The sequence below is a fragment of the Mauremys mutica genome, chromosome 19 (assembly GCF_020497125.1).
Source record: "Mauremys mutica isolate MM-2020 ecotype Southern chromosome 19, ASM2049712v1, whole genome shotgun sequence".
NCBI classification, from domain to species: domain Eukaryota; kingdom Metazoa; phylum Chordata; order Testudines; family Geoemydidae; genus Mauremys; species Mauremys mutica.
This window is the reverse complement of record NC_059090.1, coordinates 26775884-26797994: the sequence shown is the minus strand read 5'-3', so window position 1 is coordinate 26797994 and position 22111 is coordinate 26775884. Positions and strand designations below refer to the sequence as shown.

The 22111-nt window shown below is 47.9% G+C and overlaps 1 protein-coding gene across 1 annotated transcript in view; it reads right to left on the bottom strand.

Moving 5' to 3' along the window:
* The window catches only part of YWHAE (tyrosine 3-monooxygenase/tryptophan 5-monooxygenase activation protein epsilon), a 62488-nt gene that overhangs the window by 24497 nt on the left and 15880 nt on the right, over positions 1 to 22111 (bottom strand). The window contains exon 2 of the mRNA XM_044993705.1: positions 17814 to 18013. Within this exon, the coding sequence (XP_044849640.1) occupies positions 17814 to 18013 (200 nt within the window). The remainder of the gene's footprint in view (positions 1 to 17813; positions 18014 to 22111) is intronic.

Below are 22111 nucleotides of genomic sequence, written 5' to 3'. Positions count from 1 at the left end.
TTGCTGCTTTTACAGATCCAGACTAACACGGCTACCCCTCATACTCAACTTCTTTTGGACAGTATCAAAAGACCGTAACGTCACCAAACAGTCAAAATGAAAAAAGAGGGGAAAGAAGATGCAGAAGTTCTTAACTACAGCAAAGTCATTTTCCCCAATATACTTTATCTTATTTTTCAGTTTTTAAAACTACCTCAGGGCTGGTCTTCTCTGGGCACAGGTATGCATTTTAAAAGTTGTAAATAAATATTAACTAGATTCAGGGAGACTCATCACATAATGCAGTAGTTCTCAACCAGGAGTCCGGGGCCCTCTGGGGGGCCACGAGCAGATTTCAGGGGATCCGCCAAGCAGGGTTGGCATTAGACTTGCTGGGGTCCAGAGCAGAAAGCTGAAGCCCCACCGACTGGGGTTGAAGCCCAGAGGCCTGAGCCCCTCCACCCAGGCCTGAAGCTGAAGCCTAAGCAACTTAGCTTCATGGGACCCCATGTGGCATGGGGCTCCAGGAAGTTGTCCTGCTTGCTGCCCCTTAACGCTGGTCTTTGCTTTTATATGCAGAAAAACAGTTCTTGTGGCATAAGGTGGCCGTGAGTTTTTAATAGGATATTGGGGGGCCTCAGAAAGAACAAGGTTGAGAATCCCTATCGTGACAAACAGTAACTAGGCAGTTAGAAGGCTGAACTCTGACTATATTGGACCAAGGCAGGAAGTAAATTCTAGAGTCAAGGTCCCTGCCACCAACACTAGGGGTATGGCTACACTTGCGAGTTAGAGTGCATTAAAGCAGCCCAGTGCGCTCCAACTCACAACGCGTCCATACTGGCAAGGCACGTAGAGCGCTCCTAGTACTCCACCTCAGTGAGTGGAATAACATTTGATGTGCCCCTGCTGGAGCACCACGGCGCCAGTGTGGATGCCCTGATCTGTTAATGTGCTCTGATTGGCCTCCAGAAGCATCCCACAATGCCTGTTCTAGCCACTCTGGTCATCAGTTTGAACTCTACTGCCCTGCCTTCGCCCTCAGGTGACCAACCGTCAGACCTGCCCTTTAAATTCTCTGGGAATTTTGAAAATCCCCTTCCTGTTTGCTCAGCCAGGCGTGGAGTGCTCTCAGCAAGTCTTTCCAGGTGACCATGCCTCCACGTCCCAGGCAATCCCCAGTATGGAGCAATGGCAAGGTGCTGGGCCTCAGCAGTGTTTGAGGGGGAAGAAGCTGTCCAGTCCCAGCTCCAGCCATAGGGTTCAGTATAGGGGCCCCCTGCACCTCTTGGCTCTCCCCAAGGCACAGAAACCCAGAGGACAGTACAGCCATGAAACAAAGAGTCCCCCTTGACCCAGTGCTTACTCACCATTTTGGGGATCCTATGGGTTGTGTGTGCTCGGGTTGGGACAGGCAAATTATGCTATTGTGTAGACTGTGCTTGCTTTCCTTAAGTACAGGGGAAGCACTGCTCTGTCTGGTGTGAACAATGCTGCCTCTAAGTGTTGCATTTTGCCTTTACAGATGCAACCGTCAGATCTCAGCCGTCTGTGTTATCACTGGCCGAGAGACTGCAAAGAATCAGGAAGAGGCCAAACAGAAGCAAAGATGACATGCTGCATGAAGTAATGCAGCAGTCACTTAACGAGAATCTAAAAGCACAGGAGTGGAGGGAGAGTGAAAGGAGGATCTGCCAGCAGAATGCGGATCGCTGGCACAAAACCGTGGAGCTCCAGCAGCAAAGCACAGATTGACTGATAAGCATAATGGAGCACCAAGCAGACTTGATCCAGGTGCTCGTAGCCATGCAGGCGGAGGACTACTATGCCCACTCCCCTCTGCAGCCCTTGTCCCAAAACTCTTTCCCTTGTGCCCCCATGTCACCTCCAACCCACTTTCCCCAACATCCAGGTTCTTATCGCCACCAGCTGCCTCCAACACCTGTAGCTTCACCACCCAGCCCTGCAAACTATGACCCTTACCCACTGCACTCAATCCCCATCACCATGCAGTATAGCCATCCTGAAGTGCAGCACTCATTGCACAGCACTCCAGATAGGAAGGCTGAGTATGATAATAGGACATATGCAAATCTGTGATTGTACCGTTCCGCACCCCATCCCCTTGCCTTGTTTCCCAAGCAATTGGGTTTCTTTTCAATAAATGGATTTTTTTGGCTTTGAAAACATTCTTTATTGTTGCATAAAGTAAAAGATACCTTAGCCCAGGAAAGCAACAGGCACTGCAATTCAGCGTAGCAAACACAGATTCCTACTAACATTGGATCCACTGCACTTCACTCCCATGCAGGGCACCAGATTACTGTTAGCTTTCAGCCTCAAATTGCTCCCTCAAGGCATCCATAATCCCTGCAGCCCCACACTGGGCCCCTCTAACAGCCCTCCTCTCTGGCTGTTCAAATTCAGCCTCCAGGTGTTGAACCTCCAAAGTTCATGCCTGAGAGCAGCTTTCACCCTTCCCTTCACAAATGTTATGGAGGGTACAGCACGCGGATATAACCGCAGGGATGCTATCATTGGCCTGGTCCAGCTTCCTATACAGAGAGTGCCAGCGGCCCTTTAAATGGCCAAAAGCACACTCCACAGTCATTCTGCACCAGCTCAGCCAGTTGAACCGCTCCTTGCTGCTGTCAAGGCTCCCTGTGTAGGGTTTCATGAGTCATGGCATTAAAGGGTAAACAGCATCTCCAAGGATCACAATGGGCATTTTGACTTTACCCATGGTGATTTTCTGGTCTGGGGAAAAAAGTCCTGGCTTGCAGCTTCCTGAACAGGCCAGTGTTCCGAAAGACGTGTGAATCATGCACCTTTCCGGGCCAGCCTGCGTTAATGTCAATGAAACACCCACAGTGATCCACAAGTGCCTGGAGAACCATAGAGAAATACCCCTTCCGATTAATGTACTTTGAGGCTAGGTGGGCTGGTGCCAGAATTGGAATATGCATCCCATCTATCACCCCTCCAAAGTTAGAGAAACCCATTTGTGCAAAGCCAGCCACGTCATGCATGTTACGCAGAGTCACGGTTCTTCTTAGCAGGATGCGATTAATGACCCTGCAAACTTGCATCAACACAAATCTAATGGTAGACTTTCCACTCCAAACTGGTTAGCGACCAATCAGTAGCTGTCTGGAGTTGCCAGCTTCCAGAATGCAATAGCCACTTGCTTCTCCACCGTCAGGGCAGCTCTCAATCGTGTGTCATTGTGCCGCAGGGTGCAGGCGAACTCATCACACAGTCCCATGAAAATGGCTTTTCTCATCTGAAAATTCTGCAGCCAATGCGCATAATCCTAGACTTGCATGACCACTACTCAGTGCTTGTTTCCCGAGCCCAAAAGCGGCGTTCCACGGTGGTGAGCATGTCCGTGAATGCCACAAGCAATCTTGTGTCGTATGCGTTACTCGTGTCAGTATCATCGGAGTCCTCACTGTCAGTTTGGATCTTAAGGAGTAACTCTACTGCCAAACATGATGTGCTGGCGAGACTCGTCAGCATATTCCTCAGCAATTCGGGCTCCATTCCCGCAGACCAAAAGGGAAGACACAGCGCACAGAACAAAGAATGTTGAAAGATGGTGCCAAATGTGGATGGAAGCAGAGGGATTGCTGGGATGTTAACCAATGCATCACAGGGCATTGGGACAGGACCTAGAATGCCCCGCACCCTCTGCCCCCTTCCCACAAGCCACAGCACCGTGGGATAGCTGCCCATAATGCCGCTGCAAGTGCTGCAAACGTGGCCATGCCAGTGCGCTTGCAGCTGTCAGTGTGGACAGACTGCAGCGCTTTCCCTACTGCGCTCCCCGAAGGCTGGTTTAGCTCAAAGCGCTCTACATCTGCAAGTGTAGCCATACCCTAAGATGTTCAAGTCTACCAAGTACTTTGAGAGAATCAAAATTCAACTTTTCACAGGTACATGAGGGAAGAGATGGTAACAAGTAGCTAGTACCCACATCATACATGCAAAAGTCTTTAAAAAGTCTTTTTAAAAAGTCTGCAAAAAGGACGTTACACCAGTAATTGTGTCTCTGGAAATATTTTGCAAGATCATCTAGACTGGTCTTAGAGATGCCTTTTGCGAGACTGGCACAACTCCCCTAGCTCTTCCCCCTTTTTTAAAAAAAAAAAACCTTTATTTTATTAAAACCACAAACTGGCAGATAGCTGTAATGAGGAATAGCACAAGCCAGCTACCCTACTGGTCATCTCATGGCACCCTTTTAGGTTATAAACACCTCCCTCAAAGGATTCAATAAATTTCTACAGATTCTTGGAGCTTTGCCTTATAAAGAAAAGCCAACTGAAGAGGAACAAGATAAAAAAAATATGCCAAAGGGCAGAACCAGATGCAAGAGAAAAACAAAGCCAAAAAAGGTAACCTGTGAGGCATGTGACTATTAAGAGACATCCCAAAAGAAAAGAATAAAGCAGCAACAGGCAGCACTAACAAAGCAAAGACCAGCAGTGAGAGCACAAGCTACCAAAAGTTACTGTATTTAAACTAATTATTCAAATGTAATAGTTACAAGACAGTCTGCTATGACCACACCATCTACAATTCTTCTGAATTAGAACAGATCTGTAAGGTATTTTCTTTGTGATTATATACAAATCAATTACAAACATCACAAAGCAAAGACTATATTTTCTTTATTTTGTGATGTATTTATTGGGCCGATTGCAGGGCTGGGTGGCCTTGCAATATGATTTTACTCCTGGGGGAATTCTGCGCCACTGCGCAATGCGGAAATTAATGTGCACGCAGAATTTCCTTTCCCCCAGAGAAATGGGCTGCAGTGCTGCTAGCCACCACTAGGGGCCACTGGACCTGGCAGAGCCCAGCTCGCACATAGAAGACACTGCCTGGGGGAAGGGGAGGGAGCTAGAGGGTTCCTGGCAGCTGCAGGAAGACGACACTGCCTGAGGGAAGGAGAGGGCAGCACACAGGAAACTCCATACAAGCCTGGGAACAGGCTGTTTCTCCCTCTTGATACCTAGGGGAGGAGGGGCAGAGAAACAGGAACTGGGTTGTCATAAGAATCTGTTACTCTACTCCTGGGGGAATTTGTGTGTGTCTCTGTATTGTTACAGACATACTTGCTGACAGGTATTTTGAAATAAATTACCAGAATAATTGAAACTGGCATGATTATGCAGTGTTATTTTGACAAATAAAATTTGCAGAACTTTAAAATATGTGCAGAATTAAATTTTTTGCCACAGAATGTCCCCAGGAGTAATGATTTGAAGGTTGACAAAGCTAGGCTGTGGAAGTCCAAGGAGGAAAGAAACTCTAAAAGCTAGGGAATCCTTGCAGAATCCAGCCTACTTTGAGCCCAGTGCTGCTTATACTATGAACGCCCTTCCCCGCCCCACCCCCTGAAGCAGCTCAAACATGAGCAAAATAAGGGAAGTATTGGTTGCAAATCTGAAGGTAGAACACAATTTAGGTGAAAGTGATCATGAAATGATGATTTCATAATTCTAAGGAAAGGATGGAGGTGAGAGCAGCTGAACAGAAACAATGGACTTAAAGAACGGTTACCTACATTTCGTAACTGTTGTTCTTTGAGATGTGTTGCTCATGTCCACTCCATTCTAGGTGTGCATGCCCACATGCACAGTTGTCAGAGACTTCTGGCTTTAGCAGTATCCGTAGGGCTGGCTGTGGCGCCCTCTAGAGTGCCGCACTCATGCGGCAATATATCAGGCACCACCAGCCCTATGCCCTCTCGGTTCCTTTTTGCCAGCAACTCTGACAGAGGGGTAGGAGGGTGGTTAATGGAATGGACATGAGCAACACACCTCAAAGAGAACGGTTACCTACCTGTCGTAACCGTTTTCTTCCAGTGCTTGCTCATGTCGATTCCATTCTAGGTGACTCACAAGCCGTATCTATGGAGGTGGGCTCCAACTTTATCATTTGGCAGCTTGCAGTACTGCTCTACCAAAGCATCCTCCTGGGCCTGCTGGGTAAGCGCATAATAGGACGTGAAGGTACGGACCAACTACCAGGTGGCCGGCATACAGATGTCCTGAATAGGCACGTGGGCCAAAAAGGCCACCAAAGAGGCCTGCGCCCTGGTAGAGTGGGCGGTGACAATCGCCAGGGGCGGGACCTTTGCTAGATCATAGCAAAAGCGAATGCAGGCAGTTATCCAGGAAGAAATTCTTTGAGCGGAAACAGGTTGACCTTTCTTCCTGTCGGCCACAGTGACAAACAATTCCATCAACCTGCAGAATGGCTTGGTCCTTTCCATGTAGAAGGCCAGAGCCCTCCTGATATCTTTCTGAAGCTGCATAAGTAAATGTCTCGGCTCGAATAAAACAGACTACTTTAGGAAGGAAGACAGGGTGTAGAAGACTGTGCAAGCGGTTCTGAGGTGAGCGCCTGAATCTCAGATACCTGGCAGGCTGACACCTCTGTGATCAGGAGTGCAACCTTCTAGGAGAGCAACAGGAGAAGGAGAGAGCAGGAAGCCAGAGGTTCGATGGGGGGCGGGGAATACCGGTGAGCCATGATAGCACCAGATTCGAGTCCCATGGAGGAACAGGATCCCAGACATGCTGGTAGAGGCGCTCCAGGCCCAAAAGGAATCTGGCTGGGATATCTGGAGAGAAAACTGACCTGCCTTCAAGCAGTGGGTGGAAGGCCAAAATGGCCGTTAGATGGACCCTGGTGGATGAGAGTGATAAGTCCTGAAGTCTGAGGTGCAGAAGATAGTCTAGAATGAGCTGCAATGGGGCTCTCTAAGGACAGACCCCCTTATTCGCCTCCAACGGCTTCTCCGATGCCGCCTGGGAGGAGTATGGTGCCAGCCTAACAGGCACCCCCTATAGGTTCCAATACTGTCACTGGGCAAGCCATTGCCCTTCACCCAATGCCAGTGCTGCAGACGCCTTGGCGAGCTCTTGGCTGGGAGATGATTCGCCTCATACAGAGGAAGGGCTTGAACTGTCCCTCTGACCCAGACCACTGCCCTTCTGGTGGCCAAGGCGGGGCCATGGAAGCCTGAGTCTGTAGACTGAATCTTGTGGGTGACCGGTATGGGGAAGGCGAGGACCGGTGCCTGCCCAAAGAACTGTACCAGGGCCCCAGCCACCGGTGCCGCAACCAGGAACAATCTCCAGTTGGAGGGGACCAACCCCTAGGAGACCTGCAAGGTGATGGTGACCAGCGCATTAGCGATCTCTGACAGGAAGACCGCTGAATAGAGAATTAGGGGATCAGCGTCACGACTCTGGAGTCCGGTGTCTTGTAGGCGGAGACTGCAGTATCTGAGATCTGGGCCTCCTGACTGGAGACTGGTGTTGCAGTACTGGGGTCCTTGGCAGTGGCGAAGGGGAATGACGCCTGTGGTCCGGGGATGTTCAACTGCCTTTAGGGGCGGACCCATCACCAGCTTGGTCGTCTGAGCTGGTATCTTGCCGGGATCCACCATATAGCCAGGTGTCTAGGGTGCCGGTCGGCCTAATTGTTCTTTGGCCGACAGACCCCCACCTCAGGTGCAGATAGACCTGCAATGGGCCCCTACCGCTCCTGGGAGTCAGGTCCCTGGCTGGGCTAGAGGGTTCCACCAAAGCAGTAATCCCCCTCCCCCCAAAGAGCCTCCGTTGCAGGTATGAGGCCTAGCTCAGGTCCTTTGCCCGAAATTTCCTTGCGTGGTGCCTGCAGACCAGACTTAGACTGCTTCTTCAATACTGGTGAGGGGGAATGGTGCCGGGTGGATCCTGGTGACACCGGAGTACTGTGCGTGGAGTCCAAGGGCTCCCATGTTGGGCGCAGAACAGTCTCCATGAGGAGGGCCATTAGCCAAATGTCCCGCTCTTTTTTAGTCCAGGGATCAATGTTTTTGCAGATCCGGCACTCGTCTTTTCGATGGGACTTCCCCAAGCACTTCAGACAACTCTCGTGAGGGTCACTGATGGGCATCGGCCAGCTGCACTTAGAACACAGCTTAAAGCCTCGTGTGCCAAAGTACCTGCTTCTCGTCAGCTGGCTCAGTCCCTTTTTGCCTTGGAGACACAGGCTTGGGCAAAGTAAAAGCCTTCACGCAGGGTCTGGCTGATCCTCCTCTCAGTCAGCCCCTTGCTGTTTTACTCCCCTTCTGAGGACAGAGTGCAGTCTTCCTTGCTGGAAGAGGGCAGAGCCTTGCTGCACCTATTTGCTGGCAGCTTCTCTGCTTCTCTCACTCCCCCCCTGTTTCCCTGCCAGGGAGGGTTTAAAAAGGTCACCAGCAATTGGGGCCAGCTGAACCAAATTAGTTCCCTGGTAACCCCTGTTCCAGCTGAACCTAATTTCTCACAGCTGTCTCTCCTCAATGGATAGGGACAAGCCTTTTAATCCCCCTGGGACTAATTCCTACCCCCCCCCCTTTGTAGCCATTTGGCCTGGGTTTGCCACACTGGGGAGAGGGGCATGCCCCACTCCAGGACTCTAACTACTAAACTACTACTAAAACACTTAACAGCTAACTAATCACTGACTAAATAACAAAGGAGAACAATCAGAACAGTGAAGAACTGCTAATGCTCTGGGTAAGCAAGACCAGGCGCTCCAACCAACCGTCACAGGTGGTAAGAAAGAACTGACAGGGCATAGGGCCGGTGGTGCCCGATATACTGCCCCATGAACACAGCACTCCAGAGGGCACCACAGGGGGCCCTACAGATACAACTAAGGCAAATATCTCCGATATATCTGTGCACGTGGGTGAGCACACCTAGAATGGAATCGACATGGGCAAGCACTCGAAGAATAGATGTAACTCAGAACAAGGTCCTATGGGAAGAAAACCTAAGGAAAATAGGAGTTCAGAACAGCTGGCAGTTTCTCAGAGAGACAATATAAAGGTACAATAGCAAAGACAGAAAGAACTGTAATAAGAAGCCAATATGGCTCTATCGGGAGCTCTGTAGTACCCTGAGGAATCTTATAAAAAAGTGGAATCTTATAAAAAGTGGAAACATGGCCAAATTGCTAAAGATGAATACTACAGAATAGCGCAAGCATGAAGGGACAAAATCAGAAAGGATAAGGCAACAAGAGGAGTTACATCTAGCAAAAATAAAGGGAAGTGCAGGCTTCCGTGAGCAGTAAATACATCTGAAGAGGCTTTTAGAGGAAAGACAATATGGATAGCAAGCGATCAGCTGTTGTGACCTGCACAGGATATGCCATGTGTGTTTCTCTCCCAGAGGACAGAAGCAACTTCGTCTGTACAAGTGCAAGCAGGTCTCCATATTTGAAGAGAAGGTTAAAGGACTAGAGACCCAAGTACCAACCCCACATTACATCAGAGAAAACGAAGACTGTCTGGATAGAAATCAGCAATTGATACTGCAGGCATAGCATGCTGAAGAATCAGAGAGGGCAGTGCAGACCAGGGAAGAAATTTGGCAGCACGTGACCTTCAGAAGAAGGAAGAGGAGAACCCATGTACCACCAATGCAGATAGAGGTAAGAAACCGTTTTCAGGCGCTCTGCACTGGTACTACGGTGGAGAATGGTTTGGAAGAGTCATCTGAGGGAAGGGATCAGAAGGAGACCCCATCGACCGAAAGGCATGAGAAGCACTGTCCTAGGGCGGGGGTTCCATGACCACCCCTCCCAAGAGGAGGAGATGGGTGGTGGTGGTCAGGGACTCCCTTCTAAGAGGGACAGAGTCATCCATCTGCCATCCAGACTGGGAAACTCAAGAAGTGTGCTGCTTGCCTAGAGCTAGAACTCAGGATGTGACTGAGTGTCTGCCCTTAGACTGAGATGACTTAGACCAAGGATGACCTTGAGCATTGCAGACAACGTGGCTCTGGGAAGAAGGATAAAGGAGTTTGAGGTGCAAGTCATGTTCTCATCCATCCTCCTTGTTGAAGGAAAAGGCCTACGTAGGGACCACTGAATTGTGGAGGTAAATGCGTGGGTGCGCAGGTAGAGAGGGCTTTGGATTCTTCGACCATGGGATGTTGTTCCAGGAAGGATCACTAGGAAGAGATAACATTTACCTCACAAAGAGAGGAAATAGCATCTTCGCTGGCAGGCTTGCTAACCTAGTGAGGAGGAGAGCTTTAAACTAGGTTCGCCAGGGAATGGAGACCTAAGCCCTGAGGTAAGTACAATACCGGGAGGAAACACAAGGAGGAGAGTGCAACAGGGGAGGCCTCCTGATTCATACTGAGAAAGCAGGGCAATCGACTAGTTATCGTAGGTGCCTGTACACGAATCCAAGAAGCCTGGGAAACAAGCAGGAAGAATTGGAAGTCCTGGCACAGTCAAGGAACTATGATGTGATTGGAACAGAGACTTGGCGGGGCAACTCACATGACTGGAGCAATGTCGTGGATGTGTATAAACTGTTCAGGAAGGACAGCAGGGGACAAAAGGTGGAGGAGTTGCACTGTACATGAGAGAGCAGTACAGTTGCTCAGAGCTCCAGTATGAAACTGGAGAAAAGCCTGTTGAGAGTCTTAGGATTAAGTTTAGATGCAAGAGCAACAAGGGTGATGTTCTGGTGGCATCTGCTATAGAGCACCAGACCAGGAGGATGAGGTAGATGAGGTTTTCTTCGGACAACAGAAGTTTCCAGATCACAGGCCTTAGTTCTCAAGGAGGACTTAAATCAGCCTGACATCTGCTGGGAGAGCAATACAACAGTGCACAGACAATCCAGGAAGTTTTTGAAGTGTGTTGGGGACAACTTCCTGGTGCAAGACCTGGAGGTACCAACTAGTGCTCCTCTGCTCACAAACAGGGAAGAATTGGTAGAAGTAGAAGTGGGTGGCAAGCTGGGCAGCAATGACCATGAGATAGTTGAGTTCAGGATCCTGACAAAAGAAAGAAAGGCGAGCAGCAGAATGCGGACCCTGGAATTCAGAAAAGCAGACTGACTCCCTCAGGGAACTGTTGGGCAGGATCCCCTGGGAGGCTAATATGAGGGGGAAAGGAGTCCAGGAGAACTGGGTGTATTTTTAAAAAGCCTTATTGAGGGTACAGGAACAACCATCCCAATGTGCAGAAAGAATAGCAAATATGGCAGGCAACCAGCTTGGCTTAACAGAGAAATCTTCAGTGAGCTTAAACACTGAAAGGAAACTTATAAGAAGTGGAAATCTGGACAGATGATTAGGGAGGAGTATAAAAATATTGCTCGAGCATGCAGGAGTGAAATCAGGAAGGCCAAAGCACAACTGGAGTTGCCGCTAGCAAGGGATGTGAAGGGTTACAAGAAGGGTTTCTACAGCTATGGTAGCAACAAGAAGGTGGTCAGAGAAGGACCCTTACTGAATGGGGGAGGCAACCTAGTGACAGAAAATGTGGAAAAAGCTGAAGTACTCAATGCCTTTTTTGCCTCAGTCTTTACAGACAAGGTCAGCTCCCAGATGGCTGCACTGGGCAGCACAGTATGGGAAGGAGGTGAGTAGCCCTCAGTGGTGAAAGTACAGCTTACGGACTATTTAGAAAAGCTGGACATGCACAACTCCATGGGGCCGGATGCAATGCATCCGAGGGTGCTGAGAGAGTTGGCTGATGTGATTGCAGAGCCATTATCTTTGAAAACTTGTGGCAATTGGGGGAGATCCCAGACGATTGGAAAAAGGCAAATATAGTGCCCATCTTTAAAGAAGGGAAGGAGAATCCAGAGAACTACAGCCTCATCTCAGTCCCTGGAAAAATCATGCAGCAGGTTCTCAAGAAATCCATTTTGAAGCACCTGGAGAAGAGGAAGGTGATCAGGAACAGTCAACATGGATTCACCAAGGGCAAGTCATGCCTGACCAACCTGACTGTCTTCTATGAGATAACTGTCTCTGCTAATATGGGGAAGCGTGGACATGATATACCTTGACTTTAGCAAAGCTTTTGATATGGTCTCCCCCAGTATGCTTGTCAGCAAGTTAAAGTATGGATTAGATAATGGACTATAAAGATGGACAGAAAGCTGGCTAGATCGTTGTGATCAATGGCTCGTGATCAACAGCTCAGTGTCTAGTTGGCAGCCAGTATCAAGCGGAGTGGGAACTGGGCCTATTTAGTCTGCAGAAGAGGAGAATGAGGGAGGATTTGATGGCAGCCTTCAACTACCTGAAAGGGGGTTCCAAAGAGCATGGAGATAGGCTGTTCTCATTGGTGGCAGATGACAGAACAAGGAGCAATGGTCTCAAGTTGCAGTGGGGGAGGTCTAGGTTGGATATTAGGAAAAACTATTTCACTAGGAGGGTGGTGAAGCACTGGAATAGGTTACCTAGGGAGGTGGTGGAATCTCTATCCTTAGAGGTTAAGGCCTAGCTTGACAAAGCCCTGGCTGGGATAATTTAGTTGGGGGTGGCCCTGCTTTGAGCAGGGGGTTGGATTAGATGACCTCCTAAGGTCTCTTCCAACCCTAATCTATGATTCTATGACAGTCCACTACTTAGTGGAGAAGAATAGCTAATTGCAGAAGACATCACAAAGACAGAGGTGTTTAGTGCCTATTTTGCTTCAGTCTTTACTAAAAAGCTTAATTATGACCCAGTGCTTACACCGGGGTCCCCAACCCGGTGCCTGCGGGGGCATCTAAATGCACCCATGTCCTGGCTGGCAGTCGAGCATCCACCGAAATGCCGCCAAAATTCGGCGGCAACGCCTCTGGATGACGCCGCTTACCGCCGACAAGTGACGTCATCCAGAGGCGTCAATGCCGAAATATCGCTGAAATTTGGCATTTCCGCAGATGCTCGACCGCTGCCACGGTCCTTCGTCTGGCACCTGCCAGACGAAAAGGTTGGGGACCACTGGCTTACACAATTAATATTAATAATGGGGAAGGAGCACACATCAGAATAGAAGAACAGATTAAAGCCTATTCAGATAAATTATATGGATTCAAGTCAGCAGGACCTCTAGGAAACTTAAGGTACTAGCTGAATTGATCTCTGAACTCTTAAAGATTATCTTTGAGAATGCATGGAGGATGGTTGAGGACTGAAAGGCCCAGTAAAGGCCAAATGTAGTACCTATCTCTAAAGAGAAACAAAGAGGATCAGGGAAATTATAGTCCAGTCAGCCTAACTTCAATACCTGGAAAGATATTGGAACAAAATATCAAAATCAATTTGCAAGGATCTAGAGCAGGGGTGAGTAAACTTTTTGGCCTGAGGGCCACATCGGGGAATAGAAATTGCATGGCGGGCCATGAATGCTCACAAAATTGGGGTTGGGGTGCGGGAGGAGGTGAGAGCTCTGGTTAGGAGTGCAGGCTCTGTGATGGGGCTGGGGAGTTTGTGGTGTAGGAAGGTGCTGGGATCGAGGGGTTTGGAGAGCAGGAGGGGGATCAAGGCTGAGTTGGGGAGAGGCTCGTGGTAGAGGCTCTGAGCAGAGGCTCTGAGCGGCGCTTACCTCAAGCAGCTGCCGGCAGCAGTGGCCTGTCCCCTCTCCAGCTCCTATGTGTGGAGCGGCCCCTGACCCTTGGAGCGGGGCCATGCGGCCCCATGACCCGGCGCCAAGCCGACATAGTTTGCCCACCCCTGACCTAAAGGGTAATTGGGTAATAAGTAATAGCCAAAATGGATCTGTCAAGAATGAAATCACCTCAAGCAATCTAATTTTCTGCTCTGACATGGTTACAGGCCAAGCGGATAGAGGAAGCAGCGAACATGACATATTTTGATTTTAGTAAGGCTTCTGACAGCGTACCTAATGACATTCTCATAAGCAAACTAGGGAAATGTGGTCCAGAAGACATCACAGTAAGGTGGGTACACAACAACTGGTTGAAAAAACCATACCAAAAGAGGAGTTAGTAATCCACTGTCAAACTGGGAGGACATATTTAGTGAGGTCCTGCACTATTCAATATTTTCACTAACAACTGGGATAATGGAAAGGAGAGTATGCTTATAAAATTTGTATACGATACCAAGCTGGGAGGGACTGCAATCACATTAGAGGACAGGATTTGAATTCAAAGTGACCGTGATAAACTGAAGAATTAGTTTGAAATCAACAATATGAAATTCAATAACAACTGCAAAGTACTACACTTAGGAAGGAAAAAAAAAGCACAAATAGAAAATGGGGAATAACTGGGCAGGCAGTAATACTGCTAAGGATCTCAGGGTTACAGAAGAACACAAATTGAATGAGAGCCAAAAATGTTACTCAGCCACAGGGGTATCTCATGTAAGACACAGGAGGTAACTGTCCTGCTGTACTCAGCATAGTGGGGTCTCAGCTGGAGTACTGCATCCAATTTTGGGTTCCACCCTAAGACAGACTGACAAACTGAAGAGTCTAGAGGAGAGCTACAAAATGATTAAAAGCGTAGAAAACTTGTCCTATGAGGAAAGACTAAAAAAATTGGGCATGTTTAGTCTTGAGAAACGACACTTAAGGGGGAACCTGACAACCGGCTTCAAATATGTTAAGGGTTGTTATAAAGAGGACTGAGCAAATGTCCTCCATGTCCACTGAAGGTAGGACATGAAATAGACAGTCTGCAGAAGGTTAGATAGGGGGTGGGGAGAGGAGGAGGAAAGGAAGGGAATGTCAACTAACTGTACAGGTAGCTCTGGAATAGGCTTCCAAGGGAGGTTGTGGAATCTGCAACAAAGGTTTTTAACAACAGGTTAGACCAGGGGCGGGCAAACTTTTTGGCCTGAGGGCCGCATCGGGTTTTGGAAATTATATGGAGGGCCAGTTAGGTGAGGGGGTCGTGGACTGGCCCCCACCTCCTATATGCCCCCCCTGATTCCTGCCCCATCCAACCCCCCATTTCCTGTCCCTGACCGCCCCCACAACCCCTGTCCCATCCAACCACCCCTTCTCCCTGTCCCCTGACTGCCCCCCGCCATCCCACCTACTTCCTGACTGCCCCCCAGGGACCCCGCTCCAAGCAACCACCAGGGATGGTTTAAGTACATTTGATCCCATCTCACAGCAGCAGGATGATAAAGGTGACCTCTCAAGGTCCCTTCCAGACCTACGTTTGGATTCTATAAGAATTTGCTATATTATGGAAGAGCAGTGGGGTCTTTCTATAGTTAAGACTGAACAAAGCTTTCTGTTTAATGACCAATTTTAAAATGCGCTCTAAAATTCACATGCACATTCAGATTATTTTGAATCTTGCTATACCAGCTGAGAGGTCAAGGCACATTTAGTGGAGCAAATTTGGGTCACTTGGGACCCACTTGGCAAACCCTATAGCATGTTTTTTGGGGTTTTTTTTAAACTGTTTTGACCACAATTGGGAACACACTGAATGGCAGCTACAAATTCATCACTGGACAGCTCCTAAGCTCATCTGGTATCCCACACCAAGATCCAGCTTCAAAAGCAGAATAATAAAGTTTACAGATCCATAAAGAAGATCCAAAGTAACACGCATGCTGATCTTAGGGTACGTCCAGACTACCCGCCAAATCGGCAGGTAGCGATCGATTTTGCGGGGATCGATATATCGCGTCTCATCTAGACACGATATATCGATCCCCGAACGCGCTCCCGTCGACTCCGGAACTCCACCGGAGCGAGTGGCGGTAGCGGAGTCGACGGGGGAGCTGCGGACGTCGATCCCAAGCGATGAGGACGGGAGGTAAGTCGAGATAAGATACTTCGACTTCAGCTACGGTATTCCCGTAGCTGAAGTTGCGTATCTTACCTCGACACTGCCCCCCAGTGTGGACCAGGCCTAAGTAACAAAATTTAGTACACATGTAGGAGCTCGCATGGAAGAGGAGAGAGGCAGTAGCAAAAATTTCAAATAAAAGGCAACATTTCAGAGCACTCTGAATTCACAGGAAGAGTTAGACTTCAAGGTCATTTGGTCAAGGGAGTTCCTGAGATGCAGTCCCTCCTAAATGTGCTGCCTTAAAAATTGCATTTTTTTTTTTAAATTAAATACAAAGTTATGGAAAAAACACTGATCTTCATAAAAATTACATTGCTGAAATGACACTGGTCCCAGTCATTCAATGGTATCAAGAACCAGTTTAGAAACCCAATATTTCAAAGGTTATTTCACTTCAGTGGTTGTAGTAACTTTGCTTACAAACAGTCCACATCACTCACTGCAAGCTACTGTTTGTTCAGGAACTCTTTTGAAAGGCATTCTGAGAATTTATCTACAAAAGAAAGTTGCAGTTTCATTTAAATCAGTTTCTAAACCTATTTAGTTACATGGGGCTCCAATGTGGCATATGGCCTTTGGGGCTCCCCTCACAACTCCCTTGCTGCATCTAGCTGGTAAACGCATTCCTCACAACCACTCAGCACTAATTTCCCTCCCTCCACCCAATACTCCCTTCCAGCCCAAACAGGAGGCATGGAGAGACCAGGAAAAGGGTGGAGCTGGTAGTTGAGCCTAGGCTAGGCTAGGACTTTTCAGCTTGGAGGAGACTAAGGGGGGATATGATAGAGGTATATAAAATCATGAGTGATGTGGAGAAAGTAGATAAGGAAAAGTTATTTACTTATTCCCATAATACAAGAACTAGGGGTCACCAAATGAAATTAATAGGCAGCAGGTTTAAAACAAATAAAAGGAAGTTCTTCTTCACGCAGCGCACAGTCAACTTGTGAACTCCTTACCTGAGGAGGTTGTGAAGGCTAGGACTATAACAATGTTTAAAAGGGAACTGGATAAATTCATGGTGGCTAGGTCCATAAATGGCTATTAGCTAGGATGGGTAAGAATGGGGTCCCTAGCCTCTGTTCGTCAGAGGATGGAGATGGATGGCAGGAGAGAGATCACTTGATCATTGCCTGTTAGGTTCACTCCCTCTGGGGCACCTGGCATTGGCCACTGTCGGTAGACAGATACTGGGCTAGATGGACCTTTGGTCTGATCCGGTACGGCCGTTCTTATGTTATGTTCTTATGTACATAATGCCATGCCATCAACAGCTCTAAATATATGCTGGACAAAACGTCACGCTGTGGAACCTCACATGCAAGTGTCTTCAAAGTAGATAAGCCTGGCACTATTGTCTAGGACCTTTCAGACAGAAGAGTCACCCAAGAGCGGCCCTTGTCAATTCATACAATTACAGAACAGACACCTGCAGTATTAAATACAAGAGAGACTAGGAGATCCAGAATGTCTCATTAATCCCAGCAGATCAAACATCACAGTTGACAACTTTCGCTGTACAAGACCTGATCAAACCAGTACCTTGCTTTCCCTTGCGTTGCAATGCCAAATTACTAAAATGGCCTCAACATTTCCCCACTAGTAGTCAATAAACTACCCCACCAAGTCTAAAGCTCCTTTAAGTGTCAGACTGAAATTCATGTAGAAAAACTTTCTCCCAGAGAAGAAAATTCAAATTCACAGAGACAAGAGTATCCTTAAAGCAATTGTATCTATGAAATAATTGGAAAAGTCACAGGGAAAAAAAAACACCACTTCACTGTCACCAGGTGCAAATCAACTGGATTAGCGAGTCATCACAGTTCTGCTTTGTTTACAGCACACCAACAGCAGAAGACCTCAAGAAAGCTAACTGAAACAGATCCACAATTTGGAACACAACATCTGACAAGAGTACTCTAAACAGTCTTCTCTTCTGCTTCTGTCATGTGTCACCTGTATATCACAGCAATTTGGAGGAGGAAGAGGGTGTTTAGGCATCACAATATTGAGGGAGCAAGACAACATGCATTTGATTAAACCATCAGTAAAATGTTTTTGTCAGCCAAGTATTCTCCCCGGGAACCCATTGGAACTCAACGAGGATTCATTAGCCCTCAAGGCCAGACAGTCAAATGGTATTTTGCCTTAGCAGAAGAAATTTTTTTAAATCAAGTACATAATTATCTCACTAACTAGATCTTACCATTTGTCGATATTCCCGAATCATTTTTAGTTTATCTTCTCCACCTTTGTTTTCTTCTTTCTGTTCAATGCTGCTGATTATTCTCCATGAAGCTCTTCTAGCTCCAATCACATTTTTATATGCAACAGATAGAAGGTTTCTTTCTTCCACTGTCAACTCCACATCCATTCCAGCCACTTTCTTCATTGATTCAACCATTTCTGGGAGGAAAAGGTTACTAAATTAGGCATATTAAATAGTTTCCCCACAGACTTCTGAATTGCTTATTTACTTTATTCCTTCTCACAACCAAGATTTTCAGGCCATTCAGTAAAAGATTAAATTTTCAGAATTATGCACTGATCTTCATTTTTAACAAACTGGACTCAGTCCTACCCCTCCACCTGTGATTCCTCATCTTTCAGCTGACAGCTGCGAACTTAAGACAAGCAACTCTAAAAATATTAGACAAATTCCCATGGTAACACCAGACCACATTAAACCACTGAAATCTTCTGGGCAGGGATCAGGTCCACCTCTTTGTATAGTGCCATGATCCTCATTGGTGCCTGAGCACTAGTACAATATAAATATTAAAATGAATTAAAACATTCTCTTATAATGTTAAAGCTTCAAAATCAAACCCTCAAAAGTTAGGACATGCCAAAACTAATGTCTATGCAACCATATTCTTCCTGTTTGTACGTATTAGGATCTAGTTATTACAGGATCACATAGTATTTTTTCCACAGAATACCTACCTCATTCAGTGCATGGAATGTACAGTGTCCACTGGACAGCTAGTTATTCAATATTTCTTTGTAGCCTTGTGATTCATTGTATGGCTACATCCTTTCCTTACTGAACACCATTTAAACCCTACACAGAATACAATACAGAAATATGGATTTTCCTATGATGCTCATTTTGGAGTGTGAATGCTTTAAAAATATGTGAATTTATCTTTACAACACTCCTTAGACAAGAGGATATTATCCCAGTTTTACAGTTGAGAAGCCAAGAGAAGGCTGAGGTTGTCAAGCATCCACTAATTTTGGCTGCCCAACTTGAAACATCTAGTGCCTAGTTATTTTTGAACAACTTCCAATTTCTGCAATAAATGAGGCTGGGTCAGCCGTAGTTCTCAAACTCGTATAATAATAATAATAATAATAGGAGATATACCTATCTCCTAGAACTAGAAGGGACCTTGAAAGGTCATTGAGTCCAGCCCCCTGCCTTCACTAGCAGGACCAAGTACTGATTTTTGCCCCAGCTCCCTAAGTGGCCCCCTCAAGGACTGAACTCAACCCTGGGTTTAGCAGGACAATGCTTGAACCACTGAGCTATCCCCCCGCCCCCCTCCTTTTTGATTGGGATTGCCTTTTGTGTCTGTAGTAGTTTACACCCCCAACTGCCGGTACATATACCAGCACCCAGCTCTAGAATAGAAGGGTGGCAATGTTAAAAGTGATATTGATCAATATCAAGTTTTGCAGCAGACTTGGCGTCCTATTGCCACTTTTACTTCTGCACTACTACGGCCATCTCAGGGCTGACAGCTGGAGCCCCGCTACTTTCCAGTGCCGGATGGGGGGGGAAGACACCCACGCCTAGGTGGCAGTGCTCCAGCTGTCCTCTTTATCCCAACCTAACACATGTGCACGTCCCTTCCGCATGAGCCCCAGACACCCAGAGCTCTTAAAAAAGCACAAAGTTCGCACCTCCCTTGGGAGGCCCTCCCCATAGTTTGAGAACAGCTGATATACAGAGACCTCAGCCTGCTTAATACCATAGAGTATGTCTACACTACGAAATTAGGTCAAATTTATAGAAGTCAATTTTTTAGGAAGCGATTTTATACAGTCGATTCTGTGCGTCCCCACTAAGCACATTAAGTCAGCCGAGTGCGTCCACAATACTGAGGCTAGCGTCAACTTTCAGAGCGTTGCACTGTGGGTAGCTATCCCACAGTTCCCGCCACCCATTGGAATTCTGGGTTGAGCTCCCACTGCCTGATAGGGCAAAAACATTGTCATGGATGGTTTTCAGTACATGTCAGTCGCACCTCCCTCCGTGAGAGTAACGGCAGACAATCATTTCGCGCCTTTTTTCCCTGCACAGATGCCATACCATGGCAAACATGCAGCCCACTCAGCTCAGCCGCAGTTGTGTCCTGGGTGCTGCTGGCAGCAGATGGTACAATAGGGCTGCAAACCATCATCACACTTCTGCTGCCACTCTGCTCTCCTGCAGACGCCATACCATGGCAAGCATGGAGCCCGCTCAGATCACCGCGACAGTTATGAGCACTGTAAACACCTCACACATTATCCTGCAGTATATGCAGCACCAGAACCTACAAAAGCAGGTAAGGCGGCAACAGCAGCACAGTGACGAGAGTGATGAGGACACGGACACAAACTTCTCTCAAAGCACAGGCCTTGGCAATTTGGACATCATGGTGGTAACGGGGCAGATTCATGCCATGGAACACCGATTCTGGGCCTGGGAAACAAGCACAGACTGGTGGGACCGCATAGTGTTGCGGGTCTGGGATGATTCCCAGTGGCTGCGAAACTTTCGCATGTGTAAGGGCACTTTCATGGAACTTTGTGACTTGCTTTCCCCCTCCCTGAAGCACAAGAATACCAAGATGAGAGCAGCCCTCAGTTCACAAATGAGTGGCGATAGCCCTCTGGAAGCCTGCAACGCCAGACAGCTACCGGTCAGTTGGGAATCAATTTGGAGGGGGAAAATCTACTGTGGGGGCTGCTGTGATCCAAATAGCCAACGTGATCACTGAGCTGCTGCTATCAAGGGTAGTGACTCTGGGAAATGTGCAGGTCATAGTGGATGGTTTTGCTGCAATTAGATTCCCTAACTGTGGTGGGATGAGAGATGGAATGCATATCCCTATCTTGGGACCGGACAACAAAAGGGGTACTTTTCAATGGTGCTGCAAGCACTGGTAGGTCACAAGGGACGTTTCACCAACATCAACGTGGGATAGCCGGGAAAGGTACAGGACGCTCACATCTTTAGGAACTCTGGTCTGTGTGAACCGCTACAGCAAGGGACTTACTTTCCAGACCAGAAAATAACTGTTGGGGATGTTGAAATGCCTACAGGTATCCTTGGGGACCCAGCCTACCCCTTAATGCCATGGCTCATGAAGCCCTACACAGGCACCCTGGAGAGTAGTCAGGAGCTGTTCAACTATAGGCTAAGCAAGGGCAGAATGGTGGTAGAACGTGCATTTGGATGTTTAAAGGGACGCTGGTGCAGTTTACTGACTCCATTAGACCTCAGCAAAACCAATATTCCCATCCTTATTACTGCTTGCTGTGTGCTCCACAATATCTATGAGAGCAAGGGGGAGACGTTTATGGTGGGGTGGGAGGTTGAGGCAAATCACCTGGCCGCTGATTACACGCAGCCAGACACCAGGGCGGTTAGAAGAGGACAGCAGGGCGCGCTGCACATCACAGAAGCTTTGAAAGCCAGTTGCATGACTGGCCAGGCTACAGTGTGAAAGTTCTGTTTGTTTCTCCTTGATGAAAACCCGCCCCCTTGGTTCACTCTACTTCCCTGTAAGCCAACCGCCCTCCCCTCCCCAATTTGATCTCCGCTTGTAGAGGTAATAAAGTCATTGTTTCAAATTCATGGATTCTTTATTAATTCGTCACACAAATGGGGGGATAACTGCCAAGGTAGCCTGGGAGGGGTCAGGGAGGAGGGAAGCACCGGGTGGGGTGGCGGAAGAGGGGAGGAGGAAAGGACAAGGCCACACTGCACTTCAAAAACTTATTGAATGCCAGCTTTCTGTTGCTTGGGCAGTCCTCTGGGGTGGAGTGGTTGGGTGGCCGGAGGCCTCCCCCCCACCACGTTCTTGGGCATCTGGGTGAGGAGGCCATGGAACTTGGGGAGGAGGGTGGTTAGTTACACAGGCGCTGCAGCGGCGGTCTGTGCTCCTGCTGCCTTTCCTGCACCTCAAAATACAATGGAGTGTATCAGTTTGATCCTCCAGTAGCCTCAGTATTGCCTCCTGCCTCCTCTCATCATGCTGCTGCCACCGCTCCTCTTGATCCCGCCTCCTGTCCTCGCGTTCATTTTGTGTTTCCCTGGACTACGATATTGTTTGCCGCCACACATCTACTGAGCTCTTTCAGTGCGGGAGAACTGCATGAGCTCAGAGAACATTTCATCGCGAGTGCATTTTTTTCGCCTTCTCATCTGCGCTACCCTTTGGGACGGAGATGATAGTGGTAGCATTGAAACATTTGCAACTGCAGGAGGAAAAAAGGGAGAGTTGGGTT